This window comes from Sarcophilus harrisii, chromosome 3, assembly GCF_902635505.1.
Source record: "Sarcophilus harrisii chromosome 3, mSarHar1.11, whole genome shotgun sequence".
NCBI lineage: Eukaryota > Metazoa > Chordata > Mammalia > Dasyuromorphia > Dasyuridae > Sarcophilus > Sarcophilus harrisii.
In genome coordinates this window covers 446510152-446537086 of record NC_045428.1, presented here as the reverse complement: position 1 = coordinate 446537086, position 26935 = coordinate 446510152, and the positions used below count along the sequence as shown (strand labels likewise).

General features: G+C 32.4%; 1 protein-coding gene across 2 annotated transcripts in view; it reads left to right on the top strand.

Moving 5' to 3' along the window:
• MPHOSPH8 (M-phase phosphoprotein 8) overlaps window positions 1-26935 on the top strand; it is a 58210-nt gene that overhangs the window by 6405 nt on the left and 24870 nt on the right. For both annotated transcript variants that reach the window (XR_004233159.1, XM_003764435.4), the window contains exons 2-9: window positions 785-940; window positions 9732-10580; window positions 17940-18039; window positions 18760-18999; window positions 20488-20610; window positions 20716-20804; window positions 23391-23531; window positions 24003-24089. Coding sequence is in view for 1 of the 2 variants with exons in the window: in XM_003764435.4 (XP_003764483.2) it covers window positions 785-940; window positions 9732-10580; window positions 17940-18039; window positions 18760-18999; window positions 20488-20610; window positions 20716-20804; window positions 23391-23531; window positions 24003-24089 (1785 nt within the window). In the remaining variant the exon portion in view is untranslated. The remainder of the gene's footprint in view (window positions 1-784; window positions 941-9731; window positions 10581-17939; window positions 18040-18759; window positions 19000-20487; window positions 20611-20715; window positions 20805-23390; window positions 23532-24002; window positions 24090-26935) is intronic.

The window sequence follows — 26935 nt, the reverse complement described above, 5'->3', positions numbered from 1 at the left end:
AATTACTATGACTTTTCCTAAATTTTGTATCTGTCCCTCATGGCCTACATGTTAATTTACACACTGTGGGTGCTTGACAGATGTTTGTTGGTTAGAAATAATGAATATATTGATGTTAATTAGTGTCATTAGTATCAAAATTATAAATTCAAGAGAAGACAGACAGTGAAAAAGGGACCACACAAAATGAGTAGACATAGAAAAAAATAGGAGACTAATAATAGGAAGTCTTTTAGTAGGGAGAAAGAAAAGTGGGAGATAGTCTTCCCCGGGGGAATTATTAACCAGTTGAAGCCTGGATAGTAAAATGAGGTTGTTATAGGAGGGGGACATGGCATGATTGAATAGATATTTTTGCCATGGTGCCATAGTAGGGTGTGATCCCTAGTTTGGTTCACATTCTACTCTATTCTCTCTTGAGAAAAACGAAACTTACTTAGCTAAAATTGTGATAAGAATTTAGGGTGCCCAAGGCTTCCCCCTCCCAATTTCTTCCTCATCAGGTTTCCTGACCCCCTCTCAAAGGTCATCAAAATTAGTAAACAATTTTCTTTTTGAACATTACTGTGGAATTACACTATTCAGAATATAGCAAGGAATATATTGTTTAAGATAGTGTGTAGAATTAAAAACATCCATTTAGAAATAGAACTCTAGTTCAGCTTTTGTCATATACTAAGTAATTATAATTTGGTAGGTGATTTTATTAAGGAATAAGTAGATAATCTTAGTTTGGCATGTTTTTTACACAAGTGTTTTTTGTTTTTTTAATTTTTCATTGCAGGGTAAAATTCTTTATAAAGTTCGGTGGAAAGGGTACACTTCCGATGATGATACGTGGGAGCCAGAAGTTCATCTTGAGGACTGCAAAGAAGTTCTTCTTGAATTTAGGAAAAAAATTTTTGATGGCAAAAATAAACCGATTAAGAAGGATTTACAGGTATTATATTTTCTATGTTATGCTTGTCTATGTTTTCTGTGCTTTTCTTTATAGCTGTCTATTATTTCTAAGTAACAGCTGCTTACCAGAAAAGTCTTTTGTCAGAATTATAAATATATATTATATAGCTGTTTTTAAATTATCCAAAGAATGATTTGTCTTAAATGTTTTTTATAATTCCTCCTTAACCTTTGGCCATTTCATTGCTTTTCAGTATCACGAAATGAAGAGGAAATTTAAATGAATTAATTTCTTCACTGTTAGCAAATTTAGGAAGAGAGTAGTGTTGAAACTGATGTCCATTGTTCACTCCTTTGAATTTATTATTCTTGTAATCCTTATTGCTATGAAATCAAGTTGTCTATGTGATTCATGTGAGAAAGTACCTCTGCATAATTATTGTTCAATGTGATTATTTTAGCTTTTGTTTAAACATAACTTTTTGTTAAAAAAAAAATTCATAAACATTAATGTTTCATGGTCATTGCTCTGTGCCAGTTAGTACCTATTGTTGATATTAATTTCCTGTCTATTAAAGTATAATCAGTTTTATTTATGATGTTATTTGGATTGAACTTCATAAATTGAGGTTATACTAGTCATTCTCTTCTATTCTCATTTTTTTAAAGATCATAAAATTATTTATGCACTGAACCATTCTTAAAATTACTCTAATATGTCTACTTGGCAGCAAAGAGATCAAGTGTTTGCTAGCTGAGGTACTTTACAGAATCTTTTGATCTCATTAAAATAATTGGGTTAGCAGTTAAACTTCTTAAGAAAATATTAATACTCTTTTTCAGTATATGTTCTTTTATATTTCTATTTTTTTCCAACTCAAATCAGAATTGCCTCTTTATTTTTCTAGCTTTATCTTCTCATTTTTATGTTCTTTTTTGGTACTGATTTTGATCTTTGTTTTAGTAAGTAATTAGTCTCGATAGAGATAGCTTATTTGGAAATGCTCCCACATCACTAACTATTAATTTCCTTTCTATTAAAATATAATCAGTTTTATTTTATGATATTGTTTGGATTGAACAATTAGAAGTCCCAAAAAGAGTATATTATAGTATATAATCTCATATATTATCTTGTCCCATCAAATATAGCCCTATGGAAATAAGTATTAACAACACACAAAAAATAAAAGATTCTCTTCCAAGGCTGTAAATTGCATGCCTAATCACTTGCTTAGTCATGTCACAAAATAAGCCTTGATCATTGGAAAATACAGGTTAAAAGAACATGGATACCTCAGGATATCTCCCATTACCATTATTTGAAAGACAATTTTGAGTTCATATTCTGCTTATACTGAGTCAGTATCATCATTGCATATAAAGGAAAGTATGTTATGGCAACAATGAGGTGATGTTACAGAATATGCCTATTGAATTTATACTTGACTTAACAAGACCAGTTGGAATAACTGAGAATTTGATCAGAAGATTAACTAGGGACTACTGTAATCTAGACACTAAAATTCTGAAAATTACACATCATTAATGAGGATTTTGATTTTGAGTATTCATTTTTGATAATTAAGTAACATAATTTTTTTTAAACCATATTTGTACTACCCTTTGCATTGCAAAAGATAAAATTCCCCTTGGCAGAGAACAAGAATATGGTTTTGCTTTTTTTCTGTTTCCTGAATCATCCACCTGTTCTTCCCAAGCAGAGGTCTTGATACCTTTTAGCCTTTCTCTTTATACTAATATAACAAAAACAAAACAAAATCAAACCTCAATCCCACATTCAACCTTTTTTTGTTTATTCCTTATTAATCTCCATTTATTTCTTTTACTTAAGTACAGATTACATTATTCTCTTTTAAAATACACGTTTAATAATACATTTTTTTTTTTTAACTTCAACAAAAATAAAATTTTTCTCATTCTTCTTCCCTCTCTGAGACAGAGAGAGAAAGAGGGAGGAAGTTTCCTTTTATTTTTTTCCTTGGAGCTATGGTTGTTTTTTGTCATTTTGTAATATTCATATTTATTTTCCTTGTGGTTGTTGCTTTCATTTTCATTGTTGTTGTTTATGCCATTTCTTGGATCTGCTTGTTTCACTGTGTAAGATCATGAAAATTTTTCCATGATTCTTATGTTCAACATACTCATTCTTTTTTATAACACAGTAATATTCCAATACATTCATGGATCACAATTTGTTTAGGTATTTCCTAAATTAATAATAGCACTACACTTACCAGACTGTGCCATGTGCTTTTAAAATTAAATCCAAGTTAATTGGTGGCTTCTCTGTGCATTGGCATTGTTTATTTAGGACAGGTCCTCCTTTTTCTGTATTTTCCTACTTTCATTCCTGAAACACACTTCCTCTTCAGATCTGTCCCCTTGAATGCCTTGTTTCTGTCAAAACCCAGCTATCTCCTATTCCTACCTGCTTGTCCCCCACCCCATATTATTTGAAATTTTATTTTTACTTAGATGTACATTTGGTCTCTGCCAAATATAAACCTCTTAAGGGCAAGAAGTATTTCATTTTTATCTTTTTACCCTCAATTCCAAGCAGTGCTGTTATATAATAGGTGCTTTAAAAATACTTGTTCTATTGACTTCAGCTGTCCATTCTTTAGAACTTCTTATTTCTTTTGGACTGATTTTACGCAATTTGAATCCTATCTATTCTTTCCTATACCCTTTGAATTTTTCTCTGTTAAAATCTAGGGTATATTACTTTCCTGTTTTCTTTCACGCATTCTAAAATGGAGAAATACCTTCTCCTTAAGGTTGTATCATTACCACTCCTGCAAAGAATAACTTTGTTGGTGACAATCAGATCTAGAATGACAGTTCTCTTTATTGATTCTTGAATTAGGGCAAGATAATAAATTGTTAGCTGCTCTACTTTTTAAATAGATTTTTATTGCTGTCTTTTATTTTTATATCACCTAACTATTCTGTTATTCCTCTTCTTCCCCTCAGAGCCATCCCTTATAACAGAGAAATTTTTTAAAAAAGAAAACAAAAACTTATCAAAGCCAATCAGTAGATTGAAAAAAATATATAATGTATAACAGTCCACATCTATATCCTTTCTCTCCTCCAAAGACACATTAGAGAAGTGAAGGGAATTGTCTTTTTGTATTGCTTTTTTTTTTTTGTCAGGGTCAAGTTTATTAATTCAAAATTTTGCAACATTCATTTTTTTTGTTATTTTGTGTTCTTTACACTTATGTTTTTGTAATTATTCTGCATATTTTTCCTTGGCTCTGCCTACTTCATTTTGTATAATCTTGTAAGTCTTCTCGTGCTTCTCTACATATTTTCATTCCTTATAGCACAATTATATTCTATTATACTCATAGTTTCACATTTCCTTTGGCCAGTTCTTGACCTCTGAGTATTTCATTTTTTAATGATTCTTTGCTACCACAAAAATGCTATTGTAAACAATTTAGTGGCTATTGAAGCCTTTTTGTCAACGATCATTTTGGAATATATGCCTAGAAGTGGAATCTCTAGATCAAAATATATGAACATTTTAGCTATTTAATTTGCATAATTCAAAATTATTTTCTAGCATGACTACTAATTTATAGTTCCACCAACATCATTAGTAATTAGTGTGCCTTTTCCCCCCCTATCACTATGATAATCATACCCTATGCCAGGATTGTAATCTTTTTCTGTAACTCATTTATTTTTCTGCTCTGTACAAGGGATCTGTATTACATTCATGTGACAGTATCACATCTGTTTCTGCCTCTTGATCTTCACCCCAGTATTCTTCACTGTTGCTTATCATTATGGTTTCCAGGTTTCAGTGCTATTCTTTGACCAGCTTCCCTACTTTTCCTTTTACCTATCCTTTTCCTTTTTGAATAAGTTGTGTAGTTACAGAGCCATATTGTAGTCATGAATCCTATCCTACCAATTCTCAGGTTACTTATTATAATGTCAAATTTTTGTTTTTATATATTAGTATCTCTAGTTCATTTTGCTTATTAGCTTTGATTTGGGAAAGTGAACAATGATGCATGATACATAATTTTAAACATGAATTTGGCACTTTAAACATTTTTTAAATGAGAAATTTAGCATAGCATGCTTTTCAGGTTGAATGCCTCATAATTGTATAGTGCATGCTTCCTAAAGATTGCTTTTTACACTATCCGTTTGATATAATGACTTGCTAGAATCTTACATTGTAGGAAAAATAATGAACATTTGACAAGTTGATCACTTAAACAGCTAAGTGTTTGTGACCAAAATAACCACTTGACAATTTCATTTACCAAGTTCTTCTCTCTGCAGTTGCAATAGGCATCTATCTTTTTGCCCTCAGCTTCTTAAACTGTAGTTCACTCCACCTTCATAACGGAATGTGGAATTTGTGAAATTGATTTATTATCATTGTGTTTGAATTGTATACCTATTTTATAAATCTACATACCCAGAGTCACACAAAAATTTCTTGAGGAAAAGTGTTGTGAGTGAAAAAAAGTTTGGTCTAGCCTATAGTGTGAGTGTACACCTTCTATGATTTTATGTGGTTAATTAAAGATGTCTACAAGGTCTGGATAAACATTGTTTATATATAGATCTGTGTTTCTCTTTATATGGAAAGTCAGTATGTGAAATTTTACTTTTGAAGTTGTAAATAAAGGGACATACTCAGGATATTTGATTAGAAATTGACTAATCCTGTTATTTGGACAGGCTTTCTAGTCACACACACACACACACACACACACACACACACACACACAGCTTTTTATATATATGTGTGTGTGGTTGTGTGTGTGTATATAACACATACTCAGAAGGTGGTATTAGTGTGTATATATAGTATAAGTAGAGAAAAGAGAGGAGATGAAAGAGAAATGTGTTAGAGATAAAAATTGGTTGCCAATTGGTTATATGGATTGAGGATAAGTTCAGAATGATTATAAACCTGGGAGATTATACAGAAACAGAGAAATTTGTTTATTTTTATTCTCAGTTATATGTTAAGGTAATTTTTAACATTAATTTTTGAAAATTTTGAATCCCATATTCCTTCTTCCTTCCCTGATGGCAAACAATTTATTTCCATATTAGTTGTGTTGTTGAAAGAAGAAACAACCCCCTCAAAAAAAAAAAAAGCCCTCTCCCCCTAAATAAAGTAAAAAATAGTATACTTCAGTCTGCATTCAGACTCCATCAGTTCTTTCTCTGGATGTGGATAGCATTTTTCTTTTTTATTTTTTTAATAACTTTTTATTGACAGTACATACACATGGGTAATTTTTTACAGCATTATCCCCTGCATTCACTTCTGTTCCAACTTTTCCCTTCCCTCCCTTTCTCCACCCCCTCCCCTATATGGCAGGCAGTCTTATACATGTTAAGTATAGTGGATAGCATTTTTCATCATGAGTCTTTTGAATTTGTCTTGGATCATTGTATTGCTGAGAATAGCTAAGTAATTCACAGTTAAGTGTGATACAGTATTGCTTTTACTATGTACAAACATTCTGATTCTATTCACTCCATTTTTTCATCAGTTCTTTCCAGGCTTTTTTGAAATAATCTTTTATTTTTGTCATTTCTTACAGCACAGTATCATTCCATTACCATCATATATTACAACTTATTCAGTCATTCTCCAGTTGATGGGCATTCCCTCAATTTCCCGTTCTTTGCCACCACAAGAAGAACTGCTATAAATATTTTTGTACAACTAGGTCTTTTCCCCCTTTTTTGGTCTCTTTGATCTCTTTTTAGTAATTGTATTGTTGGATCAAACAGTATAAACGTTTTTATAGCTCTTATAGTTCCATTGGCCTCAGAATGATTGGATCAGTTCATAATTTCACCAGTAGTGTATTAGTATTCCAATTTTACTATATCCCCTGTAAGATTGATCATAGAAATAGAGAAGTTTAAAGGAGAGCTTTAAGGGAAAGATGATAATGAATTCTACATTTGGCCATGCTGAGCTTGAAATGTTCAATAGGTTACTGGTGATGAGGGACTGAAAGTCAAGAGAAAGGTTGGTCACGTTTACCAACTCTAATTGGGAGAAGATAACACAAGGAATTTCAGCTTCCAGATACCAGAAAGCAAAAGACACCAGAAAGGCATATGGCAATGCCCAGGCAGGCAACCTCAAGTTGTAAGTAGGTCAAATGACAGTGTTAAGAACTTCAGGCTATATAGCCAGGTGGTAAGGGTAGGAAGTTCTTAGAAGACAGTGGCAGGGAAATAGTAGTTTATTTATTTAGCCTTCCATCTTACCTGATGTTGATGTGTCTACCATTAGGTCAAGTCACTTGAACAAGTCAAACAATCTGAATGGATTTTAGGTGTCCTGAGGCAATAATTAGGCAAATTAGAGTTTAGTTGGACCTTCTGGAGTTGAGAGTCTGCCTCCTATTATTAGTGAATGTGAACCTTTCCCACAGTTGTTGACTGTATTTTATTTTATAAGAAATTTAAAACATGAGCAAATGGAAAAACCTAAAGAAAATGGAATATGACTCTTAAGACAAAAAAATATATAGAATATGAGAAAATGTTTAAAGAGAATATTGAAGGGTTAAACAGAATACCTTAAGCAAAATTTAACTTCTTCTAAGAGTATTGATTAAGTCTTTTAACTTTCTAATTTCTGTACTTGTACTTTACACATTACCTTCAACTTTTGAATGAGCAAGGCTCATACCTCCACTCAGTATTCTTGTCTTAAGTCATATTATCCAGCTTAGGGAATTGGGTCTCTCTAAAGAAGGTCCTTAGTATGATTTGTTTTCCAGCCATTTTTCTTCTACTTGTTAATGCATTCATTCATATCTTTAGTAAAAAGTTGGTTATTTATTCCTACGAGAAGTTTCCCACATTTTGAGCCTTTGCAAAGCTTAGTTACTTTGGTAGCTGCTTCTAGTGATTTGTTTTTGTTTTTGTTTTCTATTTATGTATCATCCAGAATGTGTATCATGGGTGTTTAAGGTGTAGGCTAGTTCCCAGTAGAGACCCATTCTCCCTTGTTATCCCTTCTTTTCCTTATTTCAGTAGGCACCCTTGATATAAACAGTTTAAGTGGGTCTGATCTTTGATAACTGCCTTCCTGAGACTGCCAATCATCAGAGTAATCCTTTATGTCCTGCTTATAGCATTTCCAAATCATTCTGTACTGGTTTTAGTGGGCAAAGAAGGTGACTGATCTTCAGAGAATGTCAACTTTTTATGGCATATACTTTAAAAATTTATGTTTATTGGTAAGTTGTGAAAATTATTATCTCAAAATCATGATTAGAGATGTCATTTTAATAGATTTAAATTAAATACATCCTATCTTCTAGCTACTACTGTTTTTTAATTCTCATTTGCTCTTTCTTCTATGTAGACCTAAAACGTAGACTGAAAGTTAATAAAAGTGTTTTTAAGCCTGCTTTTAAAATTTTTTTCTTACTTACCGTTTTTTCTCTTTTAATTGTTTTTATTAAAAGCTTAATATGAACATTAATATAACTAGCAACTTTTTATAAGTTATTTATATTTAAATTAATTTCATTGTATAAAATGTAACTAATTAACATAAAGTTAATTTTTTTAGTCACTTCCTCTGAGATGCTTGTTAGTATTTCTTGTCCACTTACATTCATATAGTCTGTTACATAGGTATAAATATATACTTTATCATTCAACCTTCTTTATTTTGTATTATTAACTTCTTTGTGTCATTAATTTTCAGTCTTAATTGTACGTGTTCTATTACATTGATTTACTATATATTTTTTACACATTTCCTTGTTGGTTATTTAGGTTTTGACAAATTATACACCAAGCCATTCTATGAAAACTTTGAATAAATAACAGATTTTTTTGTTTATGAGAACACTTTAGAGCACATTCTCAACAGTAGAATTATTCAAAGGGTATGAAGATCTTTTTTGTAATTTTTATTTTTGTCCTGTGCTGTCAAGTGTGATTTTATTATCTCTTAGCTTATTTTTTTGCATGAGAACATATTTCTGATTATATAATAAAAGTTAAAAGATAAATAAGATTTGTTCTTGCTCTTCATTTTTCAGAAACATATTAGTAGAAGTTGTTTCATGTTTTACTTATCCACAATTTGCAGATTTTGTAGATTTTTATGTGAGAGGCTGTTCTCCACATTAAAATGGCAATACTTTAGAATATTTAACAAAATTTAAATTATATTTCACTGCCAAATGTTATTGCTATGTTTTTTCTTGAAAGCTAAATTTTAAAAATTCTGTACTATGGCAACAAATTTCAGAGGTTTTTCTGGGAATCAAAATTCTCTACTTTTTTGGTATGATTTAGATAGAATATTATTCCTAAAGGCTAGTATCCAGATATTAGTAACCAAGAAGAATGGACACCAACTTAATTTAAATGGTATGTCACTTTGTAAAGTTTCTTTTTAAAATTGATGATAGAATAGTTAATAGAATATAAGTGATAAACTGATATTAAGTTTCTGTTACCTATTGATTATAATAATGACTTTCTGTGTGTGTTTTTTTTTTAGTTTTTGCTACCCAATTCAACCAGACATCTTTTTTTTAATCCTTATCAATGTTTATCCTTAGTTGACTGACTTTTTCCCTTTTGTTTGACTAGTATTAAAAATTTATGCCTTAAAATGAAAAAAAAAAAAGATATTTTTTCTCTTTTGTTCTTGTAAACTTTTTTTTTTTATTCTGATTCTTTTGGAAATTTTTTAGGCAGGAAGTTAGGTAGAAGAAATATAAAAAGCAAAATAGGATTTAAGTATTTTAACCTTTTATATCTTTATTTTATAGAGACTAGTTTTGAATGATGATGACATATTTGAGGCAGAATCTGACAGCGATTGGCAAAGTGAAACAAAAGAGGACATTTCCCCCAAGAAAAAAAAGAAAAAGTCACGGCACAGAGAAGACAAAAGCCCTGATGATTTGAAAAAAAGAAAATGGAAATCTGGTAAAGTAAAAGATAAGAATAAAGCACAACTGGAAACTTCCTCAGAAAATTTGGTCTTTGATTCAAAATCTAAAAAAAGAATTTTAGAATCCAAAGAAGATTCAAAAGAGTATAAAAAGACCAAAAAAGATGATTTAAAAGAAGCAAAGAAAGTAAAAAAAGGTGAAATTAGAGACTCAAAGGGAAAAGTAAGAGATGATTTTAAAGAAAGCAAAAAGAAGAGAGAGAGACTTAGTGATTCTCTGTTAGAATCTGAATCAAGTACATTTGATGATTCACTTTCTCAGTTGGCTGATGATGACAGTGAAGATTTGCCTTTTGATAATAAAGGAGACAAACAAAAATTTAAAAGTGGAAAGGATAAGTTAGAACTTGATATAATTCAAGATGTGATTTCTGATAAACAACCAGATGATACAGCAAGTGCTGAAGAAGATGCTGATAGCAAAACTAAAAGGAAAAAAAAGAAATTTAAAAAAGTGGAAGAATATAAAGAAGAGATTAAAAAAGCTGAAAATAAGGACCCATACTCAGAGAAGAAAAATTTATACAAAAAGCAAAAGAATCAAGAAAAAGTCAAAAGTTCCATAGAAATAGATAAATTAGCACCTACACCTGCTCAAATTCAGAAGAGCACAAAACTGGGTAGTGAAGAACGAGGTCGAAGGTCTACTGATTCAATTGGGGAGGTAAGTCATTCAATGCTAGAAGAGGAAAATTAAAGAATAAAAGGATGTTGCTTGAATCAACTATATGGGGAACATAATTTAGGAAAAATTTTTTTGTGTATGCAATAGAGAAAACAGTGAAATAGAAGAATAAGACCAGATAAAAGCAGCATTTCTTGCATGGGGTTATCAAAGGATTTTAAGGGGGTATCATTGAGCCTCGTTTCTAAATTACTGCTGACAGAAAGACACTTAGGAGATGGCTGGCTCCTGCTTTTCCTCAGCTACTTCCTGTTCTTAATCTTATTAAATCCATTTCCATCACAAGTAGAAAGAAACTTGTTTGCTTGGTTTCAAATTTTGTTAGAGGAATTTGCTTAGAAAAAACATTTGAACAAAATAATATTTGTAATTATTGCCTGGCTCCAAAGAGCTATCACATAGGTATTCTTTTAGTTTTTGATTGAATAGCTATTGACTATCTTATTTTTATAAATATTAGTATTTACTTTTTCCTGCCTTCTATTTTTGGTCTTTCAGCATGACATTTCTGTTAGATTATTTTAAAGCTAAGAGTTAATGTAATTATATGTTTGGTTTAGTTTGTTGTTTTTGTTCATCTTAAAATCGTACCTTTGGCATTTCTTAGATAAAACACATTAAGATAGTAATATGTGTATTCAGCCAAGTAATACGTAACATCTATTACATCTGTACATTTATAATCACATAAGGAAAGGGACTTGAAGCAGAATTATTTTTATTTTATCTCAGTGAATAATCCAGGTATTGAGATAATATATGTAAAATGCTTTGCAAATTGTAAAGCACTATGTAAATGTTATCAGTTTCTGAAGAGAAAAGTCTATTCTACCCAAGAAGACCTAGAAGTCTAGGTCTTCTAATTTATATAAATCTTCTTATAAATTTTCCAGAAATGACAAAGACAGGAAGTAAACACAACTATATGTTTTGATCATTATTCCCTTATTAAGTTTTCCCATAAGCTCAATGAAAGAAAATGGCATCCAACGTCTCTAACAAGACCATGTGCCTCCAGCACGATGATTCACTCTCTTAACCTTTTAAAGGAGAGAGATATGAATCTGCATATAATGTAAAGAAACTTCCCCACCCCTGCTGTGTCAGATTGGATTTCATTCATATGTTCCTTTGAGATGATTTGCAGAATGGTAGTAGAGTACAGTACAACTTGTTGGACTTGAACTCAGAGGACCTGACTTCAAATCCTGTCAAGCTATATAACCTTGGGCTTAAATGTCAAGAGTTTCAGTTTCTTCATTTATAAAATGGAGATAATAATACCTGTTTTTATGTACTTATAAAATACAGATACACATATGTTTCACAAGAATGTCATAAGGAAAGTACTTGTACATTTTAAAGCACTATAAATGTGAGTTATTATGAAGATGATGGTAATGATAATACCTGGGAAAATGTTTGTCTTCTGAAATTCTACTCTTGTATTTCTTTCTCTTTTGCTTTTTATTTCTTTCCTGTGCCTCTCTGCAGAAATTCTAGAAAATTTTGTGAGCTGTGTGGTGTTGCCATTAGATAATGTGTTAATTATTTGCCTCCATGCTTTTCTGTTCAAGTTAAAATCCATCCAGCAGTTAGTTTAAAGTGGGCATTGTGTGTGCATCTGTGATAAAAATATAGGGGCATGTTGTGTCCTTCTAGATGTGAGGTTGGGTCCCAGTAACTTCAGACAGCTGTCAGAAAGATGCATAAGTTTCCCCTGCTTTTCTGTGGCAACCATAAAATACTTTTCTCTGCCACTTAAACGTGTTGCTCCTGGTTCTACCTTCTAATGGCAAACAGAATATTATTTTTTTTACTCTTCCCCTTTGACGCCTCCCAGATATTTGGAGATGAGTAATATGTCTTGACTTATTCTTATAAGTCTTCTCTTATGGAGTCTTTTCTTATGTAAACTCAGCATCTCCAATTCTTTAATTGATCTTCATTTAGCATAATCTTGACAACCTTCCCCATCTGGTTGTCATACAGAAGAGGTTGTCCTCTTCTATATGCTTGTATCAGGCACTTGGTAAGTGCTAGAGATACAAAAAGAGGGGATGACAATCCCTACTCTAAGGGGATTTACAATTTAATGAGGAAGTTCAGCATCACTCTAGCCTTTTTAGCTGTTTTATTATACTATACTGCTGACTCAAAATGAGTTTGAAAATCCTGTTAAGTCTTCATATTATATATTTTGGCATATTACTTCTTAGTAATTGCTAACATTTCTATAATCTTGGGGCTTTGGTTGTTGAACATTTATTCATCTTATCTTGGCTGGTCTCAGCCCACTTTCAAGATATCGCTATTCTCCTGCCACTTTTTCTAATTCTAGCTCTAGAAGTGAAACCAAATCAATAGTACTATTCCTGAAACAGATCTGTCAGTCTTTTGCCCTGTGATTCCATTTAACATTCCCTCTGACTATCTAAAACATTCCTCCTTGGTTGCTAGTCCCCTATATGTATTGTCTTCTTCTATAAGAATGTAATATTAGAAGACCTCCAAGACAGCAGAATAGCACAAGAAGTACAGCTCAACCCTCCCCTGTTATTATTCCACAAAGATCTGAAACATGCACTAGACTTGAGTCCTGATGGGGCAATCCAAGGGGAAAAAAATTACAGTGAGTCATTTTTTCTGCTACAGATCAGCAAAGGGAGATAGGTAAGTTTATAGACACTGAGAATAGGGGTTGACCTAGAAGCATGGTATTTTTCAAGAAGAGGTCAAGAAAGTCAAGAAGGGTTAGATCTCAGACCCTTAAAAGAGCTTGACCTTGGGCAGGGAACGGAAATAAGTGTTTTAGCTCTATCACTCACTACCCAGTGCTGTGTTACAAATCCACTGAGGGACTGAGGACTGGGCTTTTGCTGATACTTGAAATAACATAGTACCCAATATCCTGAGAAAGCAACAACAGGTCTCAAGAGGACACAAGCACAGCTTAGATATTCCCTCAAGAAGTACAATGATTCTGACCAGAAATCATAAAGTAGGCAGGAAGACTGAGCAAACAAATGAAAAATCCTATCATAAAAATCTGTTATGGTGACAGGAATACTCAGTACACCAATCTAAAAGAAGAGAATGACTCCAAAATATCTACAAGCAAACCTTAAAGAAAAAAAAAAAACAGTTTGAGCACAAATTCACCTAGAATTCTTGGAAGAAATGAAACTAGAGCCTTTAAAAACTTTAAAATTATTTTATAGATGTCAGTACTAGCGGATATAATAAGGAAAGACATGATCATGGTCTATAAAAGAAAGAATTGGAAAGGTAATTAGTAGCTTGGCACAGGAGGTACGAAACCTTACCCAAGCAACGGATTCATTGAAAATTAGAATGGCTCCTCCAAAAAGTTAATCACTTGATGAAGCAAAAAGAAGTAATAAAACAAACAAACAACAACCAAAAAAAAGGCTGCAAAAATAAAAAAGAAATGTGAGGCATCTGTTTCATAGCAAAGACAACTGATCTGCAAAACAAATTGAGGAGATATCTTTTAAGAATCCTTGGACTACCTGAAAGCCATAACCAAAAAAGAGGTTAAACATGTTTTAAGAAATTGTAAAAGAACATTGCTCAGGTTTCATAGAACCAGAGGGCAAAGAATAGAAAGCCTCTTCTGGTCATCTCCTCAATGAAACCCTAAAATGAAAACTCCCAATAACAACATAGTCAAAATCCAGAATCTCCAATTCAGAGAAAAAAATAAAAGCTTCCATAATATAATTATTTGGAAGACAGGAACTGTCTTGTTTGTATATTTATTCCTAATGCTTGACACAGTTCCTGCTATATAGTAAATGCTTACTAAATTTTTTCCCATTTATCTTAAACTTATGAAGTAAATTTTAAAGGCTTTATATTTATTGCATTTGAATTTCTTATTAAATCCAGCCCAATGCTCTAGCCTGTCAAGATTTTTTGGATCCTGATGTCCTCATCCACTCTGATAGCTAGCTTTGTATTACATGCAAAGTTAATGCTTACACTATCTTTGTCTTTATCTGATTTGTTGGTAAAAATGTTAAACAGAACAAAGTCAAACACATATCCCTTGGTGGCTCCACTGGAGTCATTCTGCCATATTTACTTTGAACCATTTACAACTGCTTTGAATCTTCTAAGAAGTTTGGTTTCAGATAAGGAGCGCAGTCATGGGCCCTCAGCTGTGTACTGATCAAGGAGCAAGCGCAGAAGCAAGTAAGAGTTTTGTATGGCTCTGATCCAGTGAAGCAGAGCAGGTTTTGGGTTTCAGCCACTTGCCCAGTCTAAAACTTGGATCTGAAAAACCAAGACAAGAATACAAGACCACAGGGAAGCCTTCAATTCTGTCATCCTGAAGCTTGAAGCTATAGAGCTTTTCATCTAATTGAAATGACTGGGTCCAGCAGCAATCTACTGGAACTCCAATCAGAGACAGACCGAATTGCAGGTCAGGAACTTGCAGAGTTTAGGTTAGTAAAGAAGTGCTCAGACTTCATCCTGTATCTCACATTACTTTGAGAGCATTGAATGTTTGTAGTTATTCAGCCTGGGTTTTTTGCTTATACCTAAAATAGCACAGTACTCTTTTTTTTTTCCCCCCAAGTATATTTTCCTGGACTATTAACTAGAGACTGAATTATTGTTTTTTCTCTGAGTTTATAGGATTTTTCCCTTTGAATGAAAAAACAGATTTATCAAATTTTTTTTGCCCATCTTAATTTCTGTATTTTGGAGCTCCAAATGAGTGATTTTCCCCCTTCGGTAAATAATCCATTTTATTAAGGGAAAGAGCTCATAAGTAAAAGTTAGACTGTTATCTACAACTGAAACTTCAGATGAGCTGTATAGGAGATGCTGCAAGTATATGAAATAAATATAAGATGAGGGTAAAGGGGTAGGAAGATGTGTGCATGGAAGAAGTTGAGGGCAGGGGTGGGGAGAGATAGGTAGTCTCAGGAAATCCATAGCTCCAAAGATGGTTTCCTTGTTTTTCCTTTTTGTGCAGAAAGTATATCCCCTAATTTTATGTGTATTTTCTTTGTATCCTAAGGGTTCTAGGGTCACAACTGATGGGGAAGCAAGATATAGAGTGTTATCTACGCTCTCAAATCTATACTTTAAGATGATGAACAAAAGACTGATTAAAATTCCATGACTACTTTGGGCATGTTCTAATCATCTTAGGGGCTCAGACTTTTTTGGGATCTGACAAACCTTTCAAGATAGCAAGAATTATCCTTTGACATTGGCCATTATCTTACAATAATAGAAGAAAAGCAAAGGGCAAAAGTGCCATAGTTTGTGACATGAATTTGTTTATAGAACTTTCAACCTTTTTGAATCAGTCATTGAAGTGTCTAAAGCTTTCTTTTTAAAATGTAAGAAACAAGTCAATATTTATTTAGCTTTTCTTTTCAGGAGTTCTTTTTGTTTTCTTTTATATCTATATTATTAAACATTTTATATATCATTTTCCTAGTTCTGCTTACTTAACTCTACATCAGTGCATATAATTCCACACTTAAGTAAATTCTTCATATTTTCATTTCTTATAGAACAGTGATTAATATGCCATTACACTGCTATAGTGTGATTTATTTAGCCATTATCCAGTTTGTCAGCAACTATTTTATTTCCAATTTTTTGCCACCCTTAACCTCCCCCAAATACTTATATATGTATATTTGAATGCATATGGATTCTTTCTGTCTTTCATGGGAGAATACATATCTAGAAGTGTGATTTTGGGGTCAAAGGCTACAGATATTTATTTACTTTTTTAGCATAATTTCAAATTGTTTTCCAGAACCATTGAATCAGTTGCCAGCCCTTTCTGCAGTAGATGAGCTTTACCTATCTTGTCTTCCCATAGGCACTCCCCTCCATTAACAGTTTCTATTTTTTGTCATCTTTCCTATAATACTGGTGGTGAGGTTAAATCTCAGAATGATTGGAATATATATTTTTTCTTTTTAGTGGTTATTTGGGCTGATCTTTCATATAGTTCATAGTTCTTTTATTTAGAACTATTTGTTCATACTCTTACCAAAAATGTTTATTTATCCATTGAAGAATGATTGATAGCCTTAAATAGTTGTATTAAATCTCTTTTTATATTTGATATCAAAGTTTTATCAGAGATATTTGATGCAAATAATTTTTTCTTAATCATTAGTGGTTTTTTATTCTAGCTTCATTGATTTTCATAGAGCTTTTAAAAATTTACTTAATAAATTTTGTTTTAATAAATTAGATACTTCTCAAATGCTTTTTTACAGAGTGAGATGGTGTAGTGAATAAAGCGCTGGCTCTCCAATCAGAAGTACTTAGTTCATATCTGGCCTCCGACAATTACTAACTATATGACTGAGCAAGTCACTGAATCTCTATTTGCCTCAGTTTCCTGTAAAATGGGGATAATAATAGTACTTACTTCCCAGAATTATGAAGAAGATAAAATGAAGAAATAGTTGTAAAGCATTTGGCAAGCTTTTAAGGGATATATAAATGCTATTATTAATAAACATCCAAACACACACCTGCAAAGTTCATTTACTGAAAACCAGTTCCTTTATTAACAGAAAGGGATATGTCCTTCAACTTTGATGTAATAGCATTCACATGTTTTCTGAATTCTTCATGCTTGTAAATTAGGATGTGATAATATTCTTGTACATTTATATATATCATGATTTGACTTATCCAATTCTTCAGTTGTTGGGCACATTATTTCTTTCCAAATTTTTTCTTATCACAAGTAACTCTGCTATGAATAGTTTTTTACATATGGATTTTTTCCTACTGTCTATAACTATCTTTAGGTGTAGAGCAGTAATAGTGAAATGTCTAGGTCAGCATATAAATTAAATTCTAACTTTTCTTCAGCAGTTCTGAATAATTTCTCACTCTAATAGCAGGAAATTAGCATGGTTGTATTTTTGAAAATATTTCACTTTTCTTATTGTCAATAAACACTGATAAACATTTTTTCATACAGAAAAAAAGCAGAAAAAGTATTGATTATGAAAACCAACTGCTTTTAGTGCATTCCTGTTTTGCTGGAATCCCTACATTGTTTTCCCATCTTTGTAATCTGATGGGATATGTGATTAAACATTGTTATTTAATGTTATGAGTATGTCTTTTTTACCTATAAACAATGTTAGGATAGTCCAGAGTTGTAGGGATATAAGGAAAAAAATTATAAGATTTTGTAATTTTATCATAGGAAAATAGACTCCTTGGCCTTGGAGCCATGTTTTACACTGTTTAAAGGACCTTGTTTAATAAATATTGTCAGTTTCTAATTCATTTGTATCATGCTTTCATTGTTAGGAGAAAGAAACAAGGAAAAATGAAGTAAAAGAAAAATATCAGAAAAGGTATGATTCTGACAAGGAAGAAAAAGGGAAAAAAGAGCAAAAGGGAATAAAGAGTGAGTATAAATAATTGAATTTTATGTGATTATTAACATATATTATTTTTTGAATGTTTACTATAAATTATCCTTTTTAAGACAAATTGACTCCTATTCTTCATAGTGCTAAAAAATAGAGCTAGGTATCTGTACTTTCTAAGAAATTATGGTGGATTACATTTTCTTTTTTGCTTCAGTGTTTATTCATGGGTTCCTTTGAGGCTTTGGTTAGCATCCTTTACATTTTCTATAGGGTAAAATAAAGACTATTCTGTACTCATTAATCATATTATTTATAAAATAAATGCCTTTGTGGTTTCTGGGGACATCCTAGACATGAGTTATGAGAAAGTTTTATTTTAGAAGTCAGAATTAATCCAAGTTGGGGCAGTAAACTAAAAAAAGAGAGATTTTGCATTTAAGGTCAAGTTCTATGATGAAACTTAGTCCATATGAGTCCAGAGTCCTTTGGTGGCAGGAGGAGGTGGTCACGGAAGGTAGAGGAGCAGAGCCAATTACCATCATGAACTTTATTGGATATTGGATAACCAATAAAAATGATACACTGAAATTGTTTGGCGATTATGGTAATGAATTTGGGTACTTCTTTATCACAGTCATTTGTATTAGCAAGTAGAAACAGCAGTTTTTCTTAATGCATCCATAAGACAGGATTTTATTATTTGTTTGCAACAAGCATTTGTAATTTAATGTTATAAAACTCTTTATTATTACCAGCATATAAAGAAATGAGGAATGCATTTGATTTATTTACATTAACACCAGAAGAAAAAGACTATTCAGAGAATAATCGGAAAAGAGAAGAAACATTTACTGAAGACTATAGAACTAAGGAAAATAAACAGTTATACAAAGAGAGAAGAAGTACAAGGGATGAAACTGATACATGGGCTTATATAGCTGCAGAAGGTGATCAAGAAGTATTAGACAATGTGTGTCAAATGGATGAAAATTCTGGTAAGTATGATGAAAAATGAGTCATAAATTACAAGTCTATCAAAAGCCAACCAAGTTAATATTGTTATTATTTTATAAATCTTATCATTTGTGTAGGGTACTTAGAAAAAAGAAGATAAAAGTTTTTGGAGTCCCCCCCCCCACCCTACATTTTCTAGTTTTCTCTTTCATTTTAATTTCTATCTAAAGTCTAGAAGGTAGGATAGACTAAGACCTATCTTAAAATATAAACCAATAATTTAAGTTGAAGAAGGAAAACATCCTAAACTCTCTGACTCAGCTAATGGACAAGAATTAAATAAGCACATGTTCATTAAATTTAGAAACTAACAAAAGAAACAAATTTGGGAGGCTGAAGGCAGAAATAAAAGTTTGACTATACAATACTATTACAAACAAATACATTCATAACTCGTCACAGTTATAAAAGCTGTAATATTGCCAGAATGCATTAAAACTACTAGTAGGGTTAATCAAGGAAAAGTTTATGGAAGATAAGAAATTCTATATTTTAAAGTAAGAAGGAGAGAGACTTGGTATGCAGTTGATGTAAAGACATTCGAAATGGTAAGAAAAGCAGCAGCAGAGAAGACTTAGGCAGGTACATGAGCCACATGCAAAGATTGGGGAGCCAAGTTATCTAGCTATTCAGAAAAAAAAAAATCTGAGCTCTTGTATAGTAAAAGATAAGGATGACTAATAAAGGACTTCTCATTAGAAAATCTTAATGGTTAACAGTTATGAGTTTTTGTTTATTAGAAAATTCATTAGGAAAAGTTCCTTTATTATCTTAAGTACAAATTTCTACAAATCTCAAATTTTTTGTGGCCAAAAACTACTGGTTATGTTGCATTGTTGTTAATTGGGAGGAAAAGTCAACTTATTAAATCTCATAGTTTCAAGAATTGCCATTTTCATATTTTAATAACTAGGTAAAATAATTTCAAAAAGCACTATTATTATTAACCGAATTATTTGAGGCTATCCTATAGTTTATTCCTTTTCCCAACCTAATCAAGTATCAATGCTGCTAACAATTTGCTGAAACTGTTACATTTAAATATTACAATATTATAGGGTTGTAGATTTAAAGCTAGAAAGGAAATTTAGCCATCTAGTTCAGTCCTTTCTTTTTCAGATGAGAAAATTGAGGTCCACAAATTTTAGTCATTTGCCCAAGGTGTCACCCAAGTGCTAAATGGCAAAGTTGAGATTCAGATAATTCTGTGTTCAAAGGAAAACTTACTTTTTTGATTTTTATTTTAAGCAAAGGAACCAATAAAAGTAAGTTTTTATTTTAAAGTAAGTCAGTAAAAGTAAGTAAAACAGAATTTTTTAGTATGTGATAGATCTGTATAGATATAGATATTTTACTTTGTGACTTAGTTCTTAGTTTCTACATAAGATGGAGAAAGATGGAAAAATAGGAATATCTGTGATATTATGATCATCTTTAAAAAGATAATAAGTCATCTGCATATATAACAGACAGGCAGCAAGTTTTGAGTTTGGGAATGGATTTGCAGCTGGAATGGATGAAATTAGAAGATTTTCAAAAGCATCTTAATGGGGAAGATGAGACTTTTACAACAGCGGATGCTATACCAAGTAGTAAGTACTTTTGAAATTGTTACATATCATTCAAGAAATCCATTTGGTAATATAAAAAATCCAGATATTAGAATTGGTAAAATTGACTTTTTTTTCCTTCTTTAGACTTACTGAGAGATGCAGTGAAAAATGGAGACTACGTGACAGTGAAAATTGCACTTAATTCAAATGAGGACTACAATTTGGATCAAGAGGTTAGAATATGGTATTCTTATGAAAATTTTATTGAAATGTATCTTCTATAAACTAGTTAATGTGTGACATCAGAGACAGTTACCAGTATTCTTTAAAATGATGTTTGTCTCATGGCCTTTCTAACAGTTTTTCTTTCTTCCTTATTACAATAAATCTCAGTATTTGGGCTACATTATTTCTACCTAAAGCAACCTTTTCAACTAAACTTTCTCCTTTTTGTCAGAACTTTGATTTTTTTTTTCCGTTTCAGATTTAGTTAATTTTGTTTCCTCTTTTTTTTTTTTTTGGTACCTATCAGAACATTATGCACTTACACTTTCTCATTTTTATTTAGATTACCTCATTTAGAATACCTCAAGCAAAAATGTTTTTCCCAAAAATTAAGAAATTAGGTATATCTAAAATGCAGCAGTTACATATATGACAAACAATTCACAAAGTAAAATTTGCTAGAACATAAAAACTTACACTAGCCACTCAGAAGAAAAGCTCACCCATTTAGCAGTTAGCTATCGACATTTTCAAAAGAATTCTTTTTAATCTAAACTCCTTAGTCAAAGATGGATCCAGAATGGCAGAGAGTAGTAGGAAAGAAGTAATGCAGACTTTTACCAGATTTCTCTAAAAATATGTAAAAACGCAGTTTTTAGATTCTGATGGGATCTGCTCCTGATGGGAAATCCTGGGCCAAATCCTCATGGGAAAAGAAAATAAAAAGTCACAGTGAGGCATTTTTCTAGTCTATGGCAGCGCACTGGAGAAAGGAAAATTTCACTGGAAAGGAGAAGCTGTGCAACAGGATAAGAAGTACCAAAGCCATAGTGGGGCCCAATGGTAAGAACAGGTTGGCCAACTGGAAGATTTTGTTGCCAAATATCCATTTACAGGTCCTGGATTGCAAACCTGTGTATGAGTGATATTTGGGGGTAAGGAGCAGTTGCCTACCCTAAGCAGTTTACTTGAAAAAGAGTAAGCAGTAATTATGTGACTCAGATTTTAGAACTTGCAGAACCAGGGTGTCATTTTCAGTTTCTGGAGTAGTATGAAGCCTGCAGAAGAACAACTAGGGCAGGGAACCCACAGTTCTGTCACTCTGAACCAGTAAACCTCCTCAGGTGGCTGATAGGGGCAGATCCAGTAGCAGTCTACTTTTGCCCAGACTGAAACTCAAGTCAGAAATTTGCAGAATTCAGACCAGGGAAGCAGCAATCAGTCTGTCTTGGATTAGATCATTCTGCGAATACTGAAAGCTTGCATGTCTCTAGCTTGTCCCTGAATTGACACACTATCCAGTATCTCAAGAATTCAACAGCAGGATCAGCCCAGAAACATCCTCTAAAAGTGCCAGAGGGCCCAGCTCTAATATTATATCCCAAAGTCAAGGAATAGGCTGGAAGAGTAGGCAAACAAAAAAAAGAACTTCACTACTGTAGTGAGCTATTCACTTATAGTAGTAGGGATGTTCAAGAAACAAATACAGAAGAAAAGAATGACTCCAAAACATCTGCAGACAAAGTCCCAAAGAAAAACAAAGCTTGGACACAAATTCAGAAATTTCTCAAAGAAGTAAAGCAGGAATTTAAAATATTTTTATAAGTGTCATGAGAGTTCTAAGGGGGAAAAAAGGGGAGAAAAAGAACTTTGGAAGAAAGGATTGAAATTGGAATTAACAACCTGGTGGAGGTAGAAAACTTGGCTCTAGCAACAAACTCTCTGAAGAGTGGAGTAGACCAAAAAGAAACCAATGTTAAGGCAATAAGAAATAAAGTCAAAAGCTTGAAATCATTAATAAATAAATAAATAAATAAGGTATCTCATAGCAAGCACAAAAAAAAAAAAAAGTGATCTGAAAATCAGATCAGAGGAGGAAAAAATTAAGAGTCAGTAAACTCCCTGAACATCATTACTCAAAAGAGAACCTAGACATCCTATTTCAAGAAAACTTAAGAGATGATAAAGTAGAAGAAAGACTCTACTAGTACTTCCTAAAAAGCAACTCCAAAATGAAACCTCCCAGTAACATTGTAGTCAAAATCTGGAGTTTCCAGGCCAAGGAAAGTATGCTGCAGGTAGCATTCTGAAAGAATTTATTTAAAATACCAAGAAACCATACACAGACAGAATCACATACAGGGTAGCAGGCACTCTGTAAAGGAGCAAAGAACTTAGAACAGAAATAAAATAGAAAACAAAAGATATAGGTTTACAGCCAAGAATAACTTACTTAACAAAACTGAGGTATTAAGCAGTGGAAGGGGGAAAATGGAACTTTAATGAAATTGAGCATTTCCACGCATTCCTGAGTCATGGAGAAACTTTGAAGTTCAAAGACAGGATTGAAGAGAAATGTGAAAAAGTAAACATAAATGAACAGTGCTGATAAACTGCTTACATTCAAATATGAGGAGATAAATAGGGTTATGAAGAGTTAGACACAACAGAATAACCAGGACTCATTCACTTGACTTAATAAATAATCATTGAAGTTTCTTGTTTTAAATTGAATTTATAACTCATCTCTAAAGCCTTTATTTTTAAAAAGTTCCTTATTAAAGTTTAACACTTCTTCTCCTTTAAAAATAAAGGACTCTAGTGGAATGACACTGGTGATGCTTGCAGCAGCAGGAGGACAAGATGACCTACTCAGGCTCCTTATCAAGAAAGGAGCTAAAGTTAATGGTAGACAAAAAAATGGAACCACTGCTCTCATTCACGCAGCTGAGAAGGTTAGTTACTTTTTAATGCAGTGGATTAAATTTAGTAATCTTTGTAAAGATTGATTGCTATTGGATCCAGGAAGAAGTTTCTTTTATAAGAGTATTCCCAAAATGTCAGTCACATGTATCTTTCTGCTCTGTATTAAAATGACAGCTACTTAGTCTCCTAATAATGATCTAGTTCATATTTGTTTGTAATGCATCTTACAAACTAAGGACTTTTTGTGGAGCAGTTAATGAAATACTCAGAATATCTCCCAAAAGAAGCCATGGTATTACTTAAGATAAATCTGTCCATTAGAAACTAGCATATTTTATACATAAAAATAAAATCATAAATGAAGCTGTTATGAATAACAGATGATTGCTTGGGATTTATTTCATATTATTGCCAAATAATGAAATTATAATTTTTTTTTTTTACTATTAAGTACAAAAATAATGGCTTTGGGATTTCGATTTGACTTTCTCTTTTCAAAGAACTTTCTAACTACGGTGGCTATTCTTTTGGAAGCTGGAGCTTTTGTGAATGTTCAGCAGAGTAATGGAGAAACTGCATTAATGAAGGTAATACTTTTTTCACATAGTAGATTATGTTTATTAATAGAAATTAGATATTAGAATAAAAAGAGAACAAAAAGACAAGAAAGATCTCTAAGACAGAAAGAACAGAAATAAAAGTATAATAAAAATTAACATCCATAATAATATTTTACATACAAGCAATAAGGAAGTTGATGAAATGAAAGTTAGAATTTGTGGAGGTAAATCTAGGATTAATCTAGAGAGGTGTTATAGAGAAAATTTTATCAGTAATGGTTTTTGTATCATATCCTTTCCCCCTTCCCTATGCAGCAAGTCATCCTTTATAACCAAGAATAAAACATTCAGGATGAGAGAAAAGCAATTCAATAATATATCATTGCATCTAGCTGATTTGAAAATATATTCAGTGTTCCATTCCCATAGTCCCTCACCTCTGGTAAAAAGGGAAGATTAATTTTTCTTAACTCTTCATCCAGGTGAAACTTGGTCATTATATTTTAAATGGTGCTCATTTTCAGAGTTTTTTCCCTTTTCTTTTATATTTAGCAGTTTTTTGGTATATTATTTCCCTAGCTATGCTTTGCATCAATTTATATGTTTTCCCAGGCTTCTCTGAATTCTGCATATTCATTGTTTGTTATAATAATATTCCATTGTGTATACCACAGTTTGCTTAGCAGATTCCCTGTTTTTGGACATCTTCTTTAATTTCAATTCTATATCACCAGGAGGACCGCTGTGACTTTTTTTTTCCTATTCTTAACAAACACCAGCTCAGACAGGAAATTCCATATGTAGATTAGAACAGAAAGAAAGAACTGTATGTGAAACTGATTCCCTCTGTCTTGTGCAGCAGGCAAATCTAATATGTGAATACTTCTAGAGCTGTCCTCCTTTCCTGTGTTTCTTCCTCTCTGCACATGAAAAAAATGCTTCAGTGATGCTCTTTTCCTTTTTGGCAATCATATTGCTATGATCCTCTCTTCCCCCCACTTTCTCCTAATTGGGGGAGGGGGAAAGGGGTGGAAGGGAGAGAAAAAACACTTAATAAAAATGAAGTCGCAAAAATTTTGGTGTATATAGAAGTTTTCTTTTTGTCTTCACATACTCTTAATATATAGGCATTGTGGTGGGATTTCATAGAGTTGATTATTAAGTTTTTAACTTTTTTGATGGTCACATTCATTTTATTTTTATTTTTAAAAGTAACTTTGTTTTTACATTTCATTTAAAAAAATTTTTTTGAGTTCCAAATTTTTTCTTTCCCTTCCTTCTCCCTCCCACTGAGAAGGAAGACATGGGCTATTAATTGTACATGTGAAATTATGCAAAACAGGTTTCCATATTCACATAATATCTTTTAGTCTGTTCTTATATTTATCATTGAGAATCATCTATCTTAAGCGCTGGTATGATGTGGTGTGGTAGAGTAAAAGTAGTCTTTGATTTGGAGTCAGTCATTTTACATAAGGTGTTTTCTGATCCCAGAATTGCCAACACACTCTCTCCAAACTGCAAATATATAATATGTATACACACTGTATATCATATGTGATCTCTCCCATTAGACTGTTAAATCCTTGAGGGCAATGAGTGTTTTAAAGTTTTGTTTTTATATTCCCAGAGCTTAACAAAGTGTTTGTTACACAGTAGGAGCTTGATAAAGCCTTGATGGTTGATTGATTGAAATCCTCTCTCTGCAGCTTATCGTTGTAACTTTGGATAAGTCACTTTACATTGCTAAGTCTTATTAATTCATCTGTAACATGAAAGAGTTTTCTTTTTTTTTTTCTTTTGGTAGATTACTTTAACCTCACTTTTAGAACCAAAATTTTATTTCTATATTTTGACTTTGGATTTGGTTCATATTCCTTATTTGTACTGTCAGGTTGTTGCTTTCTTTCTAATTTTCTCTTCCTATCTCAGTATATGTTTTCATTAGAACACTGCATGTGCGCGCACACGCGCGTACACACACACACACACACACACACACACACCCCTCTTTAAATTTTTTGTCTTTTTGTTTTTATATCAGCATGGTGCTAATGCTATGTGAGAGAAACAAACAAAAAAAATATGATGCATTAGTTTATAGTTTATTTTTTGTGTGGCTAAATGAAGCTTTCACATCTGAGACTCCCTAGAGAGAAAGACCACATATATTATGTTAGGCCAGAACCTTTAATCTACATGATAAATGCTAAGGGATGTCAACAAAGGGAAAAATAAGTGTAGTTAAAGATTCAAAAAGTAGGTGGGACTTGAGATAAATCATAAAGTTTAGGAAGAATTGAGGAAAAGGTAGATTCTGGGTTGGGGAACAACAAAGTTCTCAGCACATAGTATTAAATATTTCTCCAAAATTAAGTAACCTGGTTTTTAGACAACAGATATATAGTTCATCACCAGACTCCCTACTTGGGACTTTTCCAACTTGGTAGAACCTCCTGGAGAATGTGTTCTGGTAGAATGCTTTTGTAAACTCAAAATTACCAACGTTCTGAGTTTGTTGATATCTGAGTAGAGTTTGAGTAGAAGCTGTAAAGAGCAGCTAGGTTGTACAGTGGATAGAAATACTAACATTGGAATAAGGAGGACCTGAATCCAAATATGATTTCAGACACTAGCTGTGTGACCCTAGGTCACTTAACCTTACTTGTCTCTTCCCTTACCCTTCACAACCCCTTTTCCCTCCCCACCCCACCCCCCAAAACGTTCTGGGGCAGCTAGATAGTGCAATGGATAGAGCACTGGCTTTGGGAGGAAGACCTGAGTTCAAATTCTGCTTTAGATAGTTGACATTTGCAAGCTGTGTAATCCTGGGCACTTAACCCTGGTTGCTTTTTTTTTTTTTTTTTTTTTTT